Genomic DNA, 22,273 nt, shown 5'->3' on the forward strand with positions numbered 1-22,273 from the left:
AGAACCATATTCATTGGTCAACCACTGTATTATCAAGGATTTGGTAAAGTTTAAGACTTTTGCCCAAAACAAACCCTGCTAAGTTTCTTATATTAAGTGAATCCAGAGTGTAGCTTTTTTAGATTAAACTGCAAAAGAAAACATGTGGTTTTTTGGAAGTAAAGGACCATCAGGATTCTCTTCTTCTTCTACAGCAGAGGAAGTTACTCAAGGGATTGATGGATCTGCCCTCACTGCCATTGTGACAGGTTCGGTTTTTTCTTTTCTGGGTTTTTGTCTTGTCTTTCATTAATCCTTGTAGTTGTCATTTTCTTAAGCTAAACTTTTGTTTGGTTGATCGGATAGTCTTGGGAAAATTTTCTTTTCGTAGAGTACGAGATTGATGCGTCTTCGCCAATCAAATAACCCCGAATATGACAGGATTTTCGGGTCACGTCACTATTAATGTGTTGTAGAGAGCTTGACTTGATGGATTAAATACGCATGCTTGTCACTTTCGATTACTTATATCAGTTCATTTCAGGAGCATCGAGCGGTATTGGTGTAGAGACAACCCGCGTCCTTGCATTGCGCGGTGTCCACGTAGTTATGGCCGTAAGGAATTTGGATGCTGGTCGGAATGTCAAGGAAGCAATATTAAAAGAAGTACCTGGTGCTAAGATTGATGTAATGGAATTAGATCTAAGCTCAATGGCATCAATAAGAAAATTTGCATCACAATATCAATCCTCTAATCTTCCCTTGAATCTACTAATGTAAGAACTTCGTATTCTTGCAAAGTTGAATTATTAAAGTTGCTGTTATACTAACATTTTCTTTCTTGGCTTGCAAGCAACAACGCCGGGGTTGTAACACCGTTCATGTTATCGCACGACGGCATCGAATTGCAATTCGCAACCAACTATTTAGGTTCATATATTTCATATAACGTTATGTCTACATGAATCTCAAATCTAATGAGATGTAGTAAAATTGACATATTTTGCAGGTCCTTTTCTTCTAACCGATCTTCTATCGGAGACTATGAAAAAAGCAGCACGCGAAAGCAACATAGAAGGGAGGATTGTCAATGTATCTTCGATAGGTCATCGGTTTACATATAGCGAGGGAATCCGCTTCGACAAAATCAACGACGAATCAGGGTAAATGAACCAGTTTTTGTTGGTCCAAGATCTTTATAAAATGCTCAACCATTTCTTTCTCGTCATTTGTTGCCAATTAACAGATACTCCTCTTGGTATGCTTATGGACAATCAAAGCTTGCTACCATATTACATGCCAAGGAGCTTTCTAGGCGTCTAAAGGTACGGAATACGGTTAAGACGCCATTAACATGCCAAGTGAGAGATCTGAGAAATCTTATTTTTTGTTGTACATAAACAGGAAGATGGGGTGGAGATTACAGCAAATTCACTTCATCCCGGAGGAATACTGACCAATATTATGCGCCACAATGGTTTCATGAATGGTAATCCTTTCGAGTAAATTCACTTATATCCAAACACCGAGTCCAAAAACACATTGCTTGAAAATACTGATCCAATACATTTCCTCAAAGCAGGCTTTCTCCATTTGATTGGGAAATATTTTTTCAAGAGTATTCCGCAGGTATTATTCTCTACAAATTGTTGTGAGATTCATTAGAAGATAGATACAAGCACAAGTCCATATATTGTTTTTGTTTTGGTATGGTTGTAGGGAGCTGCCACTACATGTTATGTTGCATTACACCCACAAGTTAAAGGTGTTAGTGGAGAATATTTCATGGACAGCAACATAAGTAACCCAAGCTCTATGGCTAACGATGTAGATTTGGCTAAAAAACTATGGGATTTTAGCTTCACCTTGATCAATCCCAAGTAGGTTGGTTCACAAGGCCTTTTCTGAGAGGATTTGCATTGTGTCACTTTGATATATGAAGTCAAAATTGTATGACTAAGCTTGAATATGTTCTATGTTATACAAAATATAATGTTATATTAATCTCTAAAAATGGAAATGCAATTATCTTTGGTATTTCTTACAGCAACTATTACTATTTCCCCTTGGTATTTTTCATGTGTGACCTAATAATGATTAATTTGGTTATTTTTACAATTTCATGGCTACGATTATTTTTACACTGATGCACTATAAATCTAAAGGGGTGTGGGTGTAAGATTAGACAAACGCTAAAGAAGATGCAATTGCCACGTTACAACATAAGCTGGTGGTCGCATTTAAGGTTGATGCGATTGCCACTTTACAACATAAAAGCTGGTGGTCGCTTTTTAAGTGATGGCTAGAATTTACGACGGAAAAATGCAAATACCAAAGAGCAGTATGGCGTTGAGAGGTGCTGCCATGGCTGGTGGTGCTTGCATTGGAAGACAAAGAACCACCCCATTTCTCCTTTCATCTTCTCCATTGTTTTTCAGGGTACGATCCCTTCATTCCCCTTCACATCCTCTCCTAAGATTCACATCTTTTCCTAACCCCAAAACTGGTATGCCTTCATTCCTTTTTGTTTTTGGGTTACATATACATTTTAATTTTCATTCAGGGAGTTTGATTTGTTACCAACTGTTGTACATTTTTTTCCAGGATTTAAGTATCAGATTCGGGCAATACAAGAGGTAACTGCAGATACTGTAAAATCCCAGAAAGGAAAAGAAGATGATGAAAAGAGTTCCCCACAAAATTGGAAGATTAAAATGCTTTATGATGGAGATTGTCCGCTTTGCATGCGTGAGGTACACCGTTTTTCATATATATGGCTTATGATAATATTTGGCGTTCATTATTGTTGAAGGCAGGTCAGAGTCTCACCCCTCAAACAGCGGAGTTATTGTGTGTGAAGTGTCTATGCTCGGTTTTACCAGGTTTTGTCTCCCGATTCCGAAGAGAGCTTAACCGGTATCAAGGACGTTAGGAGTGTCTCGCCACCAAAGAAATATTGAGCATTTGCCTTAGTGGGGTTGGAACCCATACACTTATATGGCATTAGTGGCTAAGAACACTACCACTTGATAGACCTCAAATCCCACCAAGGTCAAATGCTTAATATTTCCTTGGTAGTGAGGCGGTCCCTAAACTCTGTAAACCCGGTTGAGTTCTTCTTGGAATTGGGAGACAAAACCCAGGGATAAAACCGAATGTAAACACCCTAAGCATAATACCGCCACAATTTGAGGGTCTGAGACTCCAACCTACCCCTTAACAATTATCATAATCATTATCGCTCTGTTTAATTATTTATGTTGTCATTAGGTTGATATGCTAAGGGAGAGAAATAAGCAATATGGCACTATCAAGTTTGTTGAGATAAGTTCTGTTGATTATTCTCCTGAAGAAAATCAAGGATTGGACTACAAAACTGTATGTTCATCATCTACATCCTTTTTTTAATCTTTTAGAGAAGTCAGCTATTTTGTGTGGTCTATCTTTCATTTTTTTTTCAAGGTTATTGAACCCCTTGTAAACAGGCCAATTTGCCCGGGTCCACATCAAGACCATATAAAGAATAAAAAAACCCAATTATTAATAGTCCATTAAATGTCCATTTACAGACCTTGACCCAATTACCTAGACCCAAAACCCTAATTTAAAACCCATAGCCCAAACCTAATAAGGGCCCAAACGGCCCAAAAACTTAAACAGTTTCAGAAACCCTAGGTCACCCCCCTTTGTGCCGCAACAGTAACCTCCAGCCTCCAAGCCCCATACGGCCTCCTGGCGCCACAGTCACGCCCGCGCCTCCGTACGCCTCACGCCAAGTGCTAGCACATGCCCTGTACCCCGTACCTGCAAACAAACAAGACAAACAAAGCAGCAAAAAGCAAGAAAAAATATTGTATTTTTATATATTTATTTTTCTTTTAAATTTCGGCTATAAAGCCAAAAAAGAATGTATTGATCTTTTTTATGCGCAATATACGCACACTACACAAACTCAATACAAAGAAAAATCAAAACTTTGAAAGGTGATTTTCGGGTGCTTCATTTACCTTCTTTTTGAATCTATTCTTTTCTTCTTAGTTTTTGCATGTACTCTTGAGCATAAGAAAATAAAACAAAAAGAAGAGTTTACCTTGCGAGCCGGCCATCGTTTCCCTTTCACTTCGATGAAATTGAAGCCTGAATGGGATCTCAAGGTTAAAAACCACCCCTTCAGAGTCCGAAAACGCTGGTCGCCGTTCGTGGTGGCGCATCGGAGCTTAGGGGAGCATTTGGGGTTTGACTGAGCAACAAAAGGGGGGGCTAGGGCTAGTGTGGCTGAACAGCCAAATTGTAGCCCTTTTAAAGGATTGAATACGACGCAGTTTTGAGCCTGATTCAGTGGCTCCAAAAATGGCGTCGTTTCATGGCATGACCCGCGCGCGTGACCGGACCCGGGAAGGATCTGCGTGTTTCCCATCAATGGGAAATTTCTCCATTTAGTCCTTCCTCATTTCCACTGCTATTCAATCTCATTCGATTTTTTTTTAATTTGGACTCTTTTGTTTTACTTTGGTTCGATTTAGTCCCTTGACCTCTTGGAGGTAGGACGTGAGAACGACGTCGTTCTGGCAGAAGTGTGCCCATTTAGTCCTTTTTTTGAGGCACGCGTTTTAATCTGGTCCTTACGCGCTTATTCCTTTATGTTTTTTCAACCCGAATTTTATTTTTGTTTTGATTTGGTCCCTAGTTACTTAGATTTTGATCTTTTCATATTTGACTATTTATTTATCTATTTTAATATTCTATATAGTATTCATTTTAAATCATTGCTCTTTTTTATTTATTTATATTAAAGGTTTTATTATATATTATTTTATTTATCATATATCATCTAGTATATATATGTGTCTATTTAGGTTTTAATTATTTTCAAAATATAAATTAAAAAACTGTAGTATCTTTTACTTCTAAATTATTTTATTATTAATCTATGGTTTTCATATACCATTTATTTTAGATACATGCTATTTATTTTGTGCTATCACATATATGTGTATATGGTCCATTTTAAAACTCGTTATATCATTAAAATTGTTTTATCATTCATTTAAAAATTTTCATATATTTTTATATATACATATTTATATTTTATCCTCATATTCGATCTTTTTTTATATATAGTGTATATGTCATTTAAATTATTTTTCTTTTTTACATGTATATGGTTATCCTTAAGTAGATATTTCTTTTAAAAAATGTTTTGTACATTATTTGACTCAAATTTCCTCTTTTCTAATGACTATTTTTAATAATAAGTTATATATATATACTTAGTTTTTTTTGTATATATAAATTATTTCAAATTTTGTGTAACAACCCAAAATCCGTGGGCACTAGAAAAGTGTGTTATCGGGCCTCCGTCTTAGTGAAATAAGTTCGAAAATAATTATTAAAAATATTTATGAGTCTAGTAGTGTGTTTAATTAGGTTTTAATTAAGTAAATTTAGCTTAATTTAGAGTAATTAGTAAAAAGGATTAAATTGAATAAGAGTAAAAGTTTAATTATAGATTAAAGAAAAATTAGAAGGACTTAAGAGGAAATTAAACCATTTCCTATAGCTGAGGCGGTTTAACATGGAAAATATCAAAGATTTTATTGATTAAAAAAATATATATTTATTTAATAATTAAGTATATTATATTATATTATTGTATATAAAAGAAACAAATAAGTTAAAAGAAACAGAATGAAAGCAAACGAAACAGAGAAGAACAGGGGAGAAAGAAAGGAAAGAAGAAAGAAAAGGGGAAATAAGGTTTATGAAGCTTGGAGTTAATTGCCAACAAAGAACCTGAAGCATCAGCATCGAAAGGACAGGAGAAAGTCATCGAGTACTAAAACGGGAGAATTACGGTGTGTATTACTATAATTCGAATTTTAATTATTATTGATTGCTGAATTTTTTTTTATTGTTATGTATGGTAAGTAAGACTTGAGGTAAGTATGTGAAATTGATATGAATATTGAGTGAAAATGAAAGTGATGCAAATTGAATCAAATTGAATTGAATAAGTGAATTATGGAAGATGTAATTATTTGAAAAGCGTATTGATTGAAAAATGATTGGTGATTTGAATTGTGAATTGAAAGTGATATAGGATTGAGAAAGTGAATTGAATACCCTATTAACTAGTCGGGCTGAGTCGGATATAGTTGGCATGCCATAGGATTGGAAGTGTTTAGGGATACTTCGACCTCGAGTCGATGAGACACTGGGTGTCACTATATTTCTTCGGATAGATTCGATGAGGTACTGGGTACCAACTTTACTTCGGCTAGGCCGATGAGACACTGGGTGTCAACTATTACTTCGAACTATCCGATGAGGCACTGGGTGCCATATTGGTGTGTTTGGTTGGATCCGTGTATCCGCCAAAGTCCGAGTTACGTTAATAGGGTGAAAAATTGAAATGTGAATTTGAGGCATTGAAACGAGAAAAATAAATTGAATTACGAATTGAAATTGGAATTGTGATAATAAGAGAAAAGTATGAAATGTATATTTATAAGTGATATAAATTTAAGTTTGAGAAAATACATTGATTTATGAATTAGTACATATGACATTAATTGTTAGGTATTTTAATATTTATGTTTTTACTATTGTTGATATAATTTGAATTATGGTAATATCACTAAGTATATCCATACTCAGCGTACGGTTGTTTCCGTGCGCAGGTTAGTAGAAGTCAAGTGTCCCGGTTCAGCATCCAGAACATTCCCGACTCCAACACAAATTTGGTGATGTATATTTCTCTTTTGGGTAAAGTGGCATGTACATAGGTGTTATATAGTCACTTGAATATGCATATTACTTTGGGTAGTGAAGGTTGAATTATAAGATTTAGATGGTTAAATGAAATGGTAAGAAAAGTATATGATATTTTGATACATGAACATTAAGTTGTTAAATGAATGAAGTTTTTAATCAATTTTGAATGATGCTATGATAGTTATTAAGTTGAAATTATGTTAATGATATAAATATTAGTTATATGAATGTGAAAAATTGGTGCTGGTTGTTTTAGTTTGAATTTGCAGAAGGTTTTAGGTAAAAATAAGCAGACCGAAATTTTTATATAAAAAAAAATTCAGAATATTCGAACAAGTTTCGTTCTACTTTTAACACGTGCTTGAACTTTGAGAGTTCAAGATAGGGACTCAATTATTATATTATACCATAAAAGTTATATTAATTGTAAATTATTAGTAAGTTGTCTGATATGTCCGGTAATGTCTCATAACCTCGTTCCGGTAACGGTTTGGGGTTAGGAGGTGTTACATTTTGCATGTGTTATTCACTTATGATTTTTTATATATATAGTTTTTATATCGATTTGCCTCATAGTAGCTCTTAATTTCTACATTGTTTTGTATTTTGATTGTTTTTTTTATATATATTATTCCATAGATTGTTGTTACATATCATTTATTCGTTTTTTGTATTATTATGTCAATTATTCTCCATACATGCTTGAACATTGAGTTATAATTTTTAGATTAATTATAGTTAATTGTTTTGTTAGTTGATTAAATAAGTTATATTATCTTCATTCATCCATTATCATATTTTATGCATACATATATTATCCCATGCTTTTTTTTAGTTTACGACATGTTGTTTTATAAGGCCCAAACCCTTTAAAATTAATTATTCCATCTTATTTCAAGTAAATTAATGCGTTTTAAGCTAGTTTTATAACTATTCATTCAAAAATTCTTTAAAACGAAGGAAATGTTCGATGTTTGGCAATTCAGGGAATCGTGCCCTATCGTGCTGGGTTGCAATTTCCCGTTTGTTCAAAATAATCGAATATTCCTTTGGAATTTCACTCATGTCTTTAAAAATTCTTCAAAACGAAGGAAATGTTTGGTGTTTGGCAATTCGGGGAATCGTGCCCTACTGTGCTGGGTTGCAATTTCCCGTTTGCTCAAAATAATCGAATATTCCTTTAAAATTTCACTCATGTTTTCTAAATTCTAAAACAAAGCAATGTTCAATGTTTGGAAATTCGGGGAATCGTGCCCTACCATGCTGGGTTTCGATTTTTTGTTGGACTAAATAATTGAGCATCCTTTTGTAATTTTCAACGTATAAACTTTCAGAAGTCAAAATTTATCGTTGTTTTCAAGGGTATAAAGGATCGTGTCCTATCGTGCTGGATGTGATGCTGCATTCCTCTGAAATAAGAGAATTTTGACAACCAACTTGAGTCATTCAAATGCTTCAAAAGGAACCATATTTCAAAAACAGCTTTAAAACTTAGACATAAGGACAATACTTAATCAATTTGGTACCAATTTTGGGCGTAGTGAGGGTGCTAATCCTTCCTCATACGTAACCGACTCCCAAACCCGTTTTCTCAAATTTACGTAGGCCAAAATCGATTTAAATAAAACAAAGTGTTTTATTGGGTGACCCAATCACACCTAAATAAAAAGATTGGTGGCGACTCCACATTTTCATTTTCAAAGTCGATCCCCTATCTTTAAATTCTACAAAAAATGGTTTCGACAGCTTGGCGACCCCACTGGGGACCGAACAAGAGAGTCAAGCCATAAAATTGATTATTTACCGTCCTTTTGTCAAAAATTAAAAATTTGTTTTAAAAATCATGTTTCTTTCGATTGCATTTGATTGTATGATCGTTATGGTTCGGGTCTTGTAGAATAATATTGCATTGTATTGCATGATCGTTGTGGTCACACCTCTTAAGTGGGAGTAAGAAACTATGCTTTCGTGAGGTTTTCACCTCCGTATAGGCTAGTGGATTGCTTTCGGGGTACATCTGTACCTATGATTTCGTGAGATTTTCATCTCTGCATGGTCATAGGGAAATGTATCCCCCTAAATCGAACTCGATCCATATGAGCCTATAATGGGTGAGGATTGAGGAATCTGCTGGTTCAGGTACCTTCTCTTTAGAACTGAACCACATATAATGAACCTTAAGAGCTATCCTTGGGTAAAGCCGCATCAAGCCTTAGTATTTGCCCATATGTGTATTATAATTATCTTTGTCGCACTTGTATTTTATCACTTATATTTGATACTAACTTGTGTTTTGTTTTGATTGTGTTTTGCATGACATTACATACTAAAGGAGGTGTTGATTCGTATTTGATTACTAAGTTAGAAAGTTTGACATGGAGAATGAATTTCTTAATAAAGTTGAGGATAATGTGGCCGTTCGTGCATGGTCAGAGAAGTTACAATTGGAGAAAGGGGATAGCTTGGCAGAAGGATATATATCAGAGTTGCAAGAATTCACTCGCGTCAATGTAGCACAGAATGAGTTGCAAGAGTTGAGAGATATACGGGCTCGTTGGGACGAAGGAACCAAACAGTTGTTCTATCAAAACTATGGTGATATATCCTACTTGCTAGATATTAGGGTGGACAAGCATCTGTTCCAAGTCGTGGTTCAATTTTGGAATTCTACTTATAAGTGTTTCACTTTTGGGGAAGTAGATTTAGTACCTACCGTGGAGGAATATACTACCCTGCTCAGGTGTCCAAAAGTTCCAGTTAGAAGAGCTTATGCCAAGGTCTTTAATGCTCAAACTTTCATGAAGAAATTGATGAACATTTCAGGGATGAGCAAGCCTTGGTCACTGCTCGGATTCAACAAAAGGGAGACAGTAAATGTATCCCTTAGGAGAATTTGAGAGAGTTGGTTTTAACACATCCGGATGAAAGAAAGAGGGTCAATATCTTCGCCTTAAGCATATATGGATTGGTAATTGTTCCTAAGGCTTTAAGGCACGTGGATGAGGCAGTCACTGACTTATTCGATCGTCTTGAGAAGGGAATCACACTTGTACCGGCAATATTGGCTGAGACGTTCAGATCCTTGAGCTTGTGTTGAAAGACGGGCGATGGGCGGTTTATTGGATGTGCACAGCTGTTGATGGTATGGTTTCATGGGCATTTTTGGAAAGTAAAATAGGTTTCTTATCGGGTCTTTTCTGAAGATTATTCCCCTTTAAAAAATGAGGCAGCCATACAAAGAAGAGAGGATATCTCAGAGGAGTTTTTATTTAAGTTATTTTGGTTATAGTTTACCCTATTATTAATATTATTAGATTCAAACCATATGTTTTATTTATTTTATTTGATTTGTTTTAAACAGGCATGTGTATTTTAAATATATTAGATGCAAATTTGAAAATTAATTTTATAATTTTATAATTAAAAAAAGTATTTGTGAATTAATGGGAAATTTTACAATTATAATTATGAGTTTAATAATTGTATATTATGAAATATTGATTTATGGTAATGGAATTTTAGATTTTTGTCTTGTGGTTGACTTGTTCCATAATATACCGTATAAAACTAAAACTAAATTTGTTGATGTTATAAGGGTAAATTATTAAAATAGTTATTTTTGTTTTACTCATGTTATATTTTATTCATTTATGCTTGAAATGTTATATTTTAGTCATTTACATTAACATGTTGTAACATTTTAGTCATTAAATCGTTAATTATCGTTACTGGTATAATGGTAAGAAAAACGTATCATGTTAAATCATCATTTCAAATAAAATTTTAGGTTAAATTATAGAATTGGTCCCCATATTTTTTTGTTTTGAAAATTTTATTTTTTTTTATTTTATGTTCTTTTAACTTTCTCTTTTCTTTCTTTTTTTCTCGTTCTCTTATGCTTCTCCCTCTGTTTTCTTCTATTCTCCATCTCTTTTAACGTAAAAGCAAAAAAATTAAATTGCTCAAAATGAAAAAAAATCTAAGGACCAATTGTATAATTTAACTTAAATTTTTTATTTGAAATGATGATTTAACGAGTTATGTCAGCTTACTATAAATGACTAAAACAAAGCATTTCAAATATAAATAACTAAAATGTAAACCAAAGGAAACAAAAATGACTATTTTGACAGTTTAATCATTTTATAATTACTAAAAGAAAAAATGAACAAAATAATTGATAAATTTTGATTTTTTTATGTAGTCTACAATTATCATTAATTAATACAAGTGTTAATCAAAATTAAAATCTTTCCAATAATGTTTTTTTGATGTATCGAGTTAATTTTATTAGATTTTTTTTGATGAATTACAAAAAGAGAGTAAAATTTTAATAATAGTACGATTACCACAACTCGAATTTAGGCCACACTTAAAATAGGGAACACATTGACCATCAAGTTGACATACAAAATTCAAGTTGAAATTTATTAGTGGAGTCAACCAAGGACGAAGACTACAGAGTTAGGATTCTCTTCAAATGGTAAATTTTTAATTTAATTTTTTATAATTTATAAAATTTTAAATTTTAAATTAATAATAAAAATGATAAAAATTTGATTGAAGGAGCTATTCCCTAGTTTGTTAGATGCATGAATGGCCTTCTATCATTTTTACTTAGTTGTTGAGGTGTGTCACACATCGCTAAAAGCCCTGAATGGTCACGCCCGAACAGTCATGCATGACCCTCACTTGAGACTCTTTGTCTTGTAACTTGCCTGAATGGTGAGCCCACTCATTAATTGTCATATTGGCTTCTAGCCATCTTGTCCCATTCGAGATGACTTGGGATACATCATAATGCCACTTTAGTTAAATCTATCCATGACCTGCCAATACTAACTCATCATGTGGCACCTCAAGACGGGAACAATCAATGTGTAAAAGGCCTAAGGATACCTTCAATCTCGCCAAAACCACTACTCCCACCTTCTTTAACTACAGCCATCCTTCTTATTGGCACTCCTCCCTGTCTAAACAGGCAAACCGACCATTTGCGCTGCCAACTCGTCCATGTATCAACAAGGTGGCTAGCCGCTAGGATTCATTAATTGGAAGTATTAGACTGGTCTAAACCATTCCTCTCTTTTCAAGTATGCAAATTCCACTCCAATTAGGGGAATACCAAATAGTAGTCTGACCTTTTGAGGTACTTGAATTATAGACTCTTTTAATGAACTTTATTTCAATTACATTGCAGATTTTGGCTCCCCTACCTATAGGGTTTGCAGTGTTCTTGGTTCATTTGGCCACCATTCCCATCATTGGAACTGGTATTAACCCAGCAAGGAGTCTTGGAGCTGCCATTATATATAACAAAGACCATGCATGGGATGATCATGTAAGTACATATATATCCTTCTGCATTTGGCCATTCTTTCTCTATGTTGATGGCATTTAGAGATTGATTTGAAGTTTTATTTATGTTTTTGCAGTGAATCTTCTGGGTTGGACCCTTCATTGGAGCTGCTCTTGCTGCAATTTACCACCAGATAATAATCAGGGCCATTCCTTTCAAGACCAGAGCTTGAAAATGATATAATCATTATTTTGCATCTTTTCATAGTTTTCTTCTACATGTCCTTTTGTGCATCTACTTCACTGATGTATCTCTCAACTCTTTGTTTCACTTAATTTGGATTATGTTTTATGGTGTTAATTAATGTGTGTAAATTATCCTAGAGATATATGCTTGTATTTAGTTATCAATGAAGGATTCTTTTTTATCTCCACATGTTCCCCTCTATACTACTTCCATTGCCATTGTTGCAAGCTTTCATTATGGATTTGACTCGGATTTTGATTTATCTTTTTTTTTTTTAGTATTCTTTATGTTTATGTTACAATCTTATCTTTAAAATTCGAACATGTTACACCCAATAAAGTTGGGCTTTGATCAAATCACAAATTGATGGGTCTAACTAACTGGAGTTGCCTATTGATCTGTATATATATATCTAGCTACTAGTTGCAGTATAATATTAAATATATTTATAACATTTAAAATTTTCTATAATAATTTATACTTTTAAAAAATAAAATTTTAATAAATTTATAACTTATTATTTAATTAAGTCCCATAAAATAATAAAAATAATTAGAATATTATAAAATAATAAATTAAATAAATTAAATCCTTCACGTTGTCATTTTTCACATCAGTTATCATATAATTATTTTTCTAAATCAATTGCTACATCAACACTTAACGGTCCATTAAACGCTTTACCGAAAAAAAATAAATTCAAGAGACTTAATTATGTACACATCATGACCAGAGAGTTAAATTGGATGTACTTTTCCGATATATTCAAAAGGATTATTAGGCATTTTAGTCTAAATTTAACTATTAATGATGGGAAAAATAGTCAAATAGATATTTATTTGTATAATCATAATTCTTAATAGAGATAATCATGGGTTGGGTTAGTGCAAAAAATTAGGCTTGTTTTTTAATCCGGCTCAAAAAATAGGCTAAAAATTTTGTTCAAGCTTAACCCGCCAGCATTAATTCCTTTTTAGATTATTTTTTATATAAAAATAAATTTTAAAATATAATATATCAAATAGACTAAAAATATTAAAATAAATGTTTCTCAACAAATTAAAAATCCATATAAATACTTAAATATGTAACTTAACAAGTAAAATTAACAATAAAACAAAAATTATACAATATTTAAACAATAATAACAACATAACAGCAGTAAACAAAAGCAAATAACAACATAATTTTTTTGTCAAATTTAAGCCAGATATTGGCAAAAAAATCTTGCTTAAAGAATGAGTCTAATTTTTTGTACCCAATTTTCAAGTTTATATATATTTTTTAAATCTTCTCACGAATGAATCTTCAGGCGTAAGCAGAATATTTAATAATTATAATTTATAATCCATAAAAGTTGATAATTTTCTACTTCCAACACGTTTTTATATTTTTGTAAGTCAAAAATCTACAGCCACGTGTATTTCATGGTTTGTGCTTTTATGTTTCTTTTTGGTCAATAATGTTTTGTCATGATTTCCACTTCCATTCTTTTCCCATAAGATATTGTTGCTTTGTAAGAACTATATTCATTGGTCAACCACTGTATTATCAAGGATTTGGTGAAGTTTAAGACTTTTTCCCAAAACAATCCCTGCTAAGTGTCTTAAATTAAGTGAATCCAGAGTGTAGCTTTTTTAGATTAAACTGCAAAAGAAAACATGTGGTTTTTTGGAAGTAAAGGACCATCAGGATTCTCTTCTTCTTCTACAGCAGAGGAAGTTACTCAAGGGATTGATGGATCTGCCCTCACTGCCATTGTGACGGGTTCGGTTTTTTCTTTTCTGGGTTTTTGTCTTGTCTTTCATTAATCCTTGTAGTTGTCATTTTCTTAAGCTAAACTTTTGTTTGGTTGATCAGATAGTTTTGGGAAAATTTTCTTTTCGTAGAGTACCAGGTTGGTGGGTCTTCGACAATCAAATAACCCCGAATATGACAGGATTTTCGGGTCACGTCACTATTAATGTGGAGTAGAGAGCCTAACTTGATGGATTAAATACGCATGCTTGTCACTTTCGATTACTTATATCAGTTCATTTCAGGAGCATCGAGCGGTATTGGTGTAGAGACAACCCGCGTCCTTGCATTGCGCAGTGTCCACGTAGTTATGGCCGTAAGGAATGTTGTTAAGTTTAGTTCCCATGCAAAAGGTGGCCATGCACGACATGCAAAGATGGTCATACTCCAGGAATAGCAGCAAGGAGTGGTGCCATGGTGTGCAGCAACTGAAGTTTGAAGCTGCCAATCCACTTGCTGTTTTTTGGTTCCATTTTGATTGTTTTGTAATCTAGTTCATGTTGAACTAAGTAGGAAAATATTTTGATAGTGATTGACTGAAAAGTCAGCAATGCAAGCTGTACAAGCTAATCTTGTAAGTTTCAATGTAAATTAGTGGAGTTAGGTAGTTGATTAGGTGATTGCTTGTTTGTTTTACTTGTTGACTGATATCTGTAATGGCTTAATGCCTTGTTGATTTGTTAATGAAAGATATCAGCTCATTTTTCATTCATTCCTCTTCTCTCTTTTTCTGTTTTTCACTTGCTAGTTTCATCTTTCTGTTTTCTGCTTCCGAGCTTGCTTCTTCACCAAGGCTCAAGGCTTACTACTCAAGCAAGACTAGAAAACAGCTTGTTGCTGCCTTTTGCACCAACAATTGGTATCGAGAGCTCTTGTCTTAGTGGACCTGTTGCTTCAAAACAAGGAACTTGATGGCTTCTTCAGGATTTTCACCAGCAGCCCCACCAGTCTTCAATGGAGAAGGCTTTCACATATGGTTGGTCAAGATGAAGACTTACCTACAGGCCTTCGATCTGTGGGAAGTTGTCAACACAGATACTGAGCCAGCACCACTGAGGGCTAATCCCACAGTAGCTCAGATTAGGCAACATGCTGATGAGAGGACCAAAAGGCACAAAGCCATGTCCTGCATCCAGAACTGTGTGTCAGATGTCATCTTCACCAGAATCATGGCCTGTGAGACTCCAAAACAGGCCTGGGATAAGCTTAAGGAGGAGTTTCAAGGCACTGAGAGAACAAGGCAACAACAGCTGTTAAACTTGAGAAGGGATTTCGAGAATTTGAAGATGAAGGAAGAAGAAACAGTGAAGCAGTACTCAGATAGAATTATGGCAGTGGTTAACAGCATAAGGCTCCTAGGTGAGCACTTTGATGAGGCAAGAATTGTGGAGAAAGTCCTCTCCACTTTGCCTGAGAGATATGAGGCCAAGATATCCTCCCTAGAGGACTCAAGAGACCTTGCTAGCATCTCTTTGACTGAGTTAATCAACACCTTCTATGCTCAGGAACAAAGGAGAGCTAGCAGAGCTGAAGATCACCAAGAAGGTGCATTTCAAGCCAAGGCCAGAGAAACCTCGAGCACTAATGCTCAAAGAGGCAAAAAGCCTTGGAAAAATAGGCCTAAGCCTGATGCTTCAAGAAGCAATGACCAGCCCTGCAGACATTGCAAGAAACCTGGCCATCCAGAAGACAGATGCTGGTTTAGGCCAGATGCAGTATGCCAACACTGCAAGAAGAAGGGCCATGTTGAAAGGGTCTGCAAAAACAGAAGTAAGCCAAGGCAGAATCAATTTCAGCAGTCAAAGGTTGAAGCTCGAGTAGCTGAGGACAGTAGTGACCAAGAAGAACAGGTCTTTGCTGTTTCCTGTGTAGCTTCTGAGAAGAAATGCTCCAAAGGCTGGTTGCTAGACAGTGGTTGCACTAACCACATGTCACCAGATGCCTCCTTGTTTAAAACCTTGGACAGAAGTTATAAAACCAAGGTCAAGGTTGGAAATGGTCAGTTTATAAGGGCTGAAGGAAGAGGAGAAGTGCTGATATGTACTCCCACAGGCAACAAGATCATTCCAAATGTGCTGTTGGTACCACAGATTGACAGAAACCTTCTCAGCATAGCTCAACTGCTCGAGAAAGGTTATTCTGTTGTGTTCAAGGATAAACAATGCTACATTACTGATCCAAGTGGATCAAGCCTTATGACAGTCACAATGACTGATAAATGCTTTGAGGTTCACTGGGCAAATGACTCAAACTCAGCATACACAGCCTCTGTTAAAGACTCCAAGCTTTGGCATCAAAGGCTTGGACATGCCAACTTCAGATCAATGGCTCGATTGGCCAAAGAGGGCTTGGCAGAGAACTTCATCAGCTCAGTGGAGCATGATGATGTGTGTGAAGTTTGCCAAATGGGGAAACAGGCAAGACTGCCATTTCCTACAAATTCAGCTTGGAGAGCTACTGAAAGACTGCAGCTGGTGCACTCTGATGTATGTGGCCCGATGAGGACTGAATCACTCAGCAAAAACAGGTATTTCATCCTCTTTATTGATGATCTTACAAGGTTTTGCTGGATTTTCTTTTTAAAACACAAGTCTGAGGTAGCTCAAGTGTTTGTGAAGTTTAAAAATGCTGTAGAAACAGAAACAGGTTGCAAGCTGAAATCGATAAGGACTGACAATGGCACTGAGTACACTTCAGCTCAGTTTCAAGCCATTTGCAATGATGCTGGTATCAAACATCAGCTTACAAATGTCTACACACCTCAGCAGAATGGGGTAGCTGAAAGAAAAAACAGAAGTCTAATGGATATGGCCAGATGTCTCCTGTTTGAAAAGAAACTGCCCAAGACCATGTGGGCTGAGGCAGTAAACACTGCTGTTTACCTTCAGAACAGGCTTCCTACCAAAGCTCTTGCATCCGAGACACCTTTCGAGGCTTGGTTCAGGTTCAAGCCTTCCTTGGCACATCTGAAGGTGTTTGGTTGCCTGTGCTATGCACAAATACCAGCAGCAAAGAGAGACAAACTCTCTAAAAGGGCTCAACCAGGTGTTCTAGTAGGCTACAGCTCAGTCAAGAAGGGCTACAAGATTCTGGATTCCTTGACAAACAAAGTCCAGGTGAGCAGAGATGTCATCTTTGATGAAAAAGCCTGCTGGAATTGGGAGAAAAATGAGCCAGAAGCAGTTTCAGAAGACCTAGTGCCTAATCAAGCTGAACTTGAGCAGCTAGGATCTGAAATGGATGTTGATGTGCCTGTGAGAGGCACAAGGCCCTAGAAGATATTTATGAAAGGGCACAGGTTGCAATAGCAGAACCTAGCAGTTTTGAAGAGGCTGAGGCAGATGAAGGCTGGAAACTAGCTATGGTCAATGAAATCAACATGATTGAGAAGAACCATACATGGGAGCTAGTTGATAAACCTACTGAAAAGAAGACCATTGGAGTAAAATGGGTCTATCGAGTAAAACAGAATGCAGATGGCAGTCTGAACAAGCTAAAAGCCAGGCTTGTTGTCAAAGGATTTAACCAAAGGTATGGTCTAGACTACCTGGAGACATTTGCACCAGTAGCCAGGCTAGACACAGTTAGAATGATAGTTGCCTTGGCTGCTCAACATCAGTGGACCGTTCATCAGCTTGATGTTAAGTCTGTATTTCTCAATGGTTTCCTGGAAGAAGAGATCTATATCGAGCAGCCTCAAGGATTTGTGATCACTGGCAAAGAAAACATGGTGTACAGACTGAAAAAGGCTTTATATGGCCTAAAACAGGCCCCTCGAGCCTGGTATGCTCGAATTGACTCATACTTGGTCAGTTTGGGATTTGAAAGGAGTGCTAGTGAACCAACACTGTATGTGAAGAAGAACCAAGCTGAAACTCAGCTTATTCTGTCACTCTATGTTGACGATCTATTGGTAACTGGAGGAGATAGAAGAATGCTGGAAGATTTCAAAAGAAAAATGATAGAAATGTTTGAAATGTCTGATTTAGGCAGAATGAACTACTTCCTTGGAATGGAAGTGAAGCAAACAGAAAAGGAAATCTTTCTTTGTCAGAGTTCCTTTACTATGAAGATCTTGGACAAGTTCTCTATGAAGAACTGCAAGCCAACAAGCACACCAATGGCTGTTGGAGTGAAGCTTTCGAGGCAAGGGAGTGGTGAACCAATTTGCGAGACCATGTATAAGAGTTTCATTGGTAGTTTGTTGTATTTGACTGCAACAAGGCCCGATATCATGTTTGCTGTTAGTGTGCTATCGAGATACATGAATTGCTGCAATGATCAGCACTTTCGAGCAGCTAAAAGAGTGCTAAGATACATCAAAGGCACCATTGATCATGGTGTATTGTTCAAAAAGGCTGAAAACATGAAGTTGGTAGGCTATGTTGATAGTGACTGGGCTGGATCTAGTGATGACATGAAGAGCACATCCGGATATGCATTTAGTCTTGGCTCAGGCATGTTTTGCTGGAGTTCTAAGAAGCAAAGTCTGGTGGCACAATCAACAGCAGAAGCTGAATATGTTGCTGCTGCATCTGCTGTGAATCAAGCCATATGGCTTAGAAAAATCTTGGCTGATTTAAACCAAAACCAAAAGGAGGCAACAGAGATTTATTGTGACAACAAATCTGCTGTTGCAATTGCAAAAAATCTCATTTTTCATGGCAGAACCAAGCACTTCAATATTAAGTTGCATGTTATAAGGGAGATGGAACAAGCTCATGAAATCGAGCTGATTCATTGCAATTCAGAAGTGCAAATTGCTGATATCTTCACAAAGGCACTCAATGTGTCTAAATTTGTTAAATTCAAAAGGGAATTAGGTGTTACTAGCATGGAAACTAAGGAGGAGTGTTAAGTTTAGTTCCCATGCAAAAGGTGGCCATGCACGACATGCAAAGATGGTCATACTCCAGGAATAGCAGCAAGGAGTGGTGCCATGGTGTGCAGCAACTGAAGTTTGAAGCTGCCAATCCACTTGCTGTTTTTTGGTTCCATTTTGATTGTTTTGTAATCTAGTTCATGTTGAACTAAGTAGGAAAATATTTTGATAGTGATTGACTGAAAAGTCAGCAATGCAAGCTGTACAAGCTAATCTTGTAAGTTTCAATGCAAATTAGTGGAGTTAGGTAGTTGATTAGGTGATTGCTTGTTTGTTTTACTTGTTGACTGATATATGTAATGGCTTAATGCCTTGTTGATTTGTTAATGAAAGATATCAGCTCATTTTTCATTCATTCCTCTTCTCTCTTTTCTGTTTTTCACTTGCTAGTTTCATCTTTCTGTTTTCTGCTTCCGAGCTTGCTTCTTCACCAAGGCTCGAGGCTTACTACTCAAGCAAGACTAGAAAACAGCTTGTTACTGCCTTTTGCACCAACAAATGTGGATGCTGGTCGGAATGTCAAGGAAGCAATACTAAAAGAAATACCTGGTGCTAAGATTGATGTAATGGAATTAGATCTAAGCTCATTGGCATCAATAAGAAAATTTGCATCACAATATCAATCGTCTAATCTTCCCTTGAATCTACTAATGTAAGAACTTCATATTCTTGCAAAGTTGAATTATTAAAGTTGCTGTTATACTAACATTTTCTTTCTTGGCTTGTAAGCAACAACGCCGGGGTTGGAACACCGTTCATGTTATCGCACGATGGCATCGAATTGCAATTTGCAACCAACTATTTAGGTTCATATATTTCAAATAACGTTATGTCTACATGAATCTCAAATCTAATGAGATGTAGTAACATTGACATATTTTGCAGGTCCTTTTCTTCTAACCGATCTTCTATCGGAGACTATGAAAAAAAGAGCACGCGAAAGCAACATAGAAGGGAGGATTGTCAATGTATCTTCGATAGGTCATCGGTTTACGTATAGCGAGGGAATCCGCTTCGACAAAATCAACGATGAATCAGGGTAAATGAACCAGTTTTTGTTGGTCCAAGATCTTTATAAATTGCTCAACCATTTCTTTCTCATCATTTGTTGCCAATTAACAGATACTCCTCTTGGTATGCTTATGGACAATCAAAGCTTGCTACCATATTACATGCCAAGGAGCTTTCTAGGCGTCTAAAGGTACGGAATACGGTTAAGACGCCATTAACATGCCAAATGAGAGATCTGAGAAATCTTCTTTTTTGTTGTACATAAACAGGAAGATGGGGTGGAGATTACAGCAAATTCACTTCATCCCGGAGCAATTCTGACCAATATTATGCGCCACAATGGTTTCATGAATGGTAATCCTTTCGAGTGAATTCACTTATATCCAAACACTTACACTCGAGTCCAAAAACACATTGCTTGAAAATACTGATCCAATACATTTCCTCAAAGCAGGCTTTTTCCATTTGATTGGGAAATATTTTCTCAAGAGTATTCCACAGGTATATTATTCTTTACAAATTGTTGTGAGACTCATTAGAAGATAGATACAAGCACAAGTCCATATATTGTTTTTGTTTTGGTATGGTTGTAGGGAACTGCCACTACATGTTATGTTGCATTACACCCACAAGTTAAAGGTGTTAGTGGAGAATTTTTCATGGACAGCAACATAAGTACCCCAAGCTCTATGGCTAAAGACGTAGATTTGGCTAAAAAACTATGGGATTTTAGCTTCACCTTGATCAATCCCAAGTAGGTTGGTTCACAAGGCCTTTTATGAGAGGATTTGCATTTGCATTATTTCATTTTGATATATGAAATCAAAATTGTATGAACAAGCTTGAATATGTTCCATGTTATACAAAATATAATGTTATATTAATCTCTAAAAATGGAAATGCAATTATCTTTGGTATTTCTTATAGCTACCATTACTATTCCCACTTGGTATTTTTCATGTTTGATTATTAGAGGCGAGAAAATGGTTAATTTGGTTGATTCAATTGGTTTTTTTTTATCTTAATTAACTTAACCAACAATCATATACAATAATCAAATCGATTGACTTATATAATATAAACCACTTAAACAAACCAACTTAACATTAGTCGGTTCCGTGAATTAACATATTTATTTAAAATATATTATAATATATATTTAAAATAATGAAAATATAAACATATTTAATGGACTTAAGTAGATCAAATCAATTTTTTCATTTATAAAATTCAGTATATGGTAATTGATTGATATAACCCAAATGAGAAAATCTCTTATGAATTACAACAATTTTAATAGAATCAATCATTGCTAGCATTGAATAATTAACCAACAACTATGTTAACTCAATTTAAACTAACTGATCATAATAAATCTAAATAAAAACTTAGATATTTACATAAAGTAACATTTAGGACTTAAGAACTCAGAATTCGAAACCTTAATATTGCTATTGAGCAAAGGCAACATTAACACTTGACAGTTAAGCATGCCATTTTTACTTTTCTTTATCTATGATAATGTGTTATTAGATGACAAAAATAATGTTTTAAAAATTAGATCAGTGGTCGAATTGGTTAGATCATCATTTTCAATTAGATCACCAGTTCAACAATAAATAAATAAATAAAAATTATAAAAAAATAAGATCATTTAAAAAAATTATAAATTTTATCTTAAATCCTGATTGTTTATTAATTTTTGAGTGGTTCCTTTAGAAATCGATTCAATCTTTTTATTTGAATTAATATACTAATTTATTTTTGTTCAATTAATTTAACCTGTCGATCCGATCTATTTCCAATAACAATAGCAAATAATAATGTATTATTTTCTCTCTTCATTTGTGAAAGTAAAATATAAAAATAAGGGACTCGACCCAAGTGGTGAATGGTAGCTACAGATACCAAGTTGAGCTAAAAACGACGTTGTTTGCTTGAGATGGATTGCTGATGTGGTTGATTGGGCCAATTTTGATCAATATTATCTCAACTATTGGATTATATAATATATGGCTGATCATAATTTATAAAATATAATAAAAATGTTTTAATAATATACTCGATTTAATTTAATTCTAAATCAAGCATTAAATCTTTTGAGTAAACTACAAAAGTAGTCACTTTTGTTTGCTGCAGATTACATTTTAATCATTTATGTTTGAAATGTTACGTTTTATTCATTTACGTTATTGTTTTTTTACGAAGTGGTCACTCTATCATTAAACTCCATTACCTCTCTAATAACAATCCAACTGGGTTTTAAATGCCAACTTAGATATCAT

At 35.0% G+C, this 22,273-nt stretch overlaps 3 protein-coding genes and 1 long non-coding RNA gene across 6 annotated transcripts in view; all 4 read left to right on the forward strand.

Moving 5' to 3' along the window:
* The first annotated feature begins 9 nt into the window (after positions 1–9).
* Positions 10–2,383, forward strand: LOC107963786 (short-chain dehydrogenase TIC 32, chloroplastic). 2 transcript variants are annotated; one of them, XM_016900257.2, is made up of 9 exons: positions 10–248; positions 524–755; positions 833–909; positions 989–1,142; positions 1,226–1,304; positions 1,384–1,468; positions 1,562–1,608; positions 1,699–1,863; positions 2,145–2,383. In XM_016900257.2, the coding sequence occupies exons 1-8, from the start codon at positions 143–145 to the stop codon at positions 1,861–1,863; spliced, it is 945 nt and encodes a 314-aa protein (XP_016755746.1). In that variant the 5' UTR covers positions 10–142; the 3' UTR covers positions 2,145–2,383. The 2 variants fall into 2 exon arrangements, with proteins under 2 accessions (XP_016755746.1, XP_040961932.1); XM_041105998.1 differs by having other exon boundaries at positions 1,699–1,859; positions 2,145–2,241.
* Positions 2,278–22,273, forward strand: part of LOC107963790 (uncharacterized protein At5g50100, chloroplastic) — a 40,976-nt gene continuing 20,980 nt past the window's right edge. For both annotated transcript variants that reach the window (XM_041106008.1, XM_041106005.1), the window contains exons 1-3: positions 2,278–2,485; positions 2,584–2,732; positions 3,250–3,357. In XM_041106008.1, the coding sequence (XP_040961942.1) occupies positions 2,278–2,485; positions 2,584–2,732; positions 3,250–3,357 (465 nt within the window). The remainder of the gene's footprint in view (positions 2,486–2,583; positions 2,733–3,249; positions 3,358–22,273) is intronic.
* Positions 11,588–12,485, forward strand: LOC107963791 (uncharacterized). The gene is made up of 3 exons (XR_001702036.2): positions 11,588–11,846; positions 11,954–12,094; positions 12,189–12,485. It is a non-coding gene; the product is annotated as an uncharacterized lncRNA (long non-coding RNA).
* Positions 13,936–20,924, forward strand: LOC107963789 (short-chain dehydrogenase TIC 32, chloroplastic). The gene is made up of 9 exons (XM_016900260.2): positions 13,936–14,065; positions 14,341–14,416; positions 19,474–19,629; positions 19,707–19,783; positions 19,863–20,016; positions 20,100–20,178; positions 20,258–20,342; positions 20,443–20,489; positions 20,582–20,924. The coding sequence occupies exons 1-9, from the start codon at positions 13,960–13,962 to the stop codon at positions 20,744–20,746; spliced, it is 945 nt and encodes a 314-aa protein (XP_016755749.2). The 5' UTR covers positions 13,936–13,959; the 3' UTR covers positions 20,747–20,924.

The sequence above is a fragment of the Gossypium hirsutum genome, chromosome A03 (assembly GCF_007990345.1).
Source record: "Gossypium hirsutum isolate 1008001.06 chromosome A03, Gossypium_hirsutum_v2.1, whole genome shotgun sequence".
Lineage (NCBI taxonomy): Eukaryota > Viridiplantae > Streptophyta > Magnoliopsida > Malvales > Malvaceae > Gossypium > Gossypium hirsutum.

Bases quoted from the DNA above. Each gene is read 5' to 3' on its own strand.
- LOC107963789 (XM_016900260.2), top strand. From the start codon at position 13,960: ATGTGGTTTTTTGGAAGTAAAGGACCATCAGGATTCTCTTCTTCTTCT. The intron at 14,417-19,473 runs GAATGTTGTTAA...TTTTGCACCAAC, and splicing joins CACGTAGTTATGGCCGTAAG to AAATGTGGATGCTGGTCGGA. The intron at 20,017-20,099 runs GTAAATGAACCA...GCCAATTAACAG, and splicing joins AAAATCAACGATGAATCAGG to ATACTCCTCTTGGTATGCTT.
- LOC107963786 (XM_041105998.1), top strand. From the start codon at position 143: ATGTGGTTTTTTGGAAGTAAAGGACCATCAGGATTCTCTTCTTCTTCT. The intron at 756-832 runs GTAAGAACTTCG...TTGGCTTGCAAG, and splicing joins CTTCCCTTGAATCTACTAAT to CAACAACGCCGGGGTTGTAA. The intron at 1,860-2,144 runs GTAGGTTGGTTC...ATAAATCTAAAG, and splicing joins TTCACCTTGATCAATCCCAA to GGGTGTGGGTGTAAGATTAG.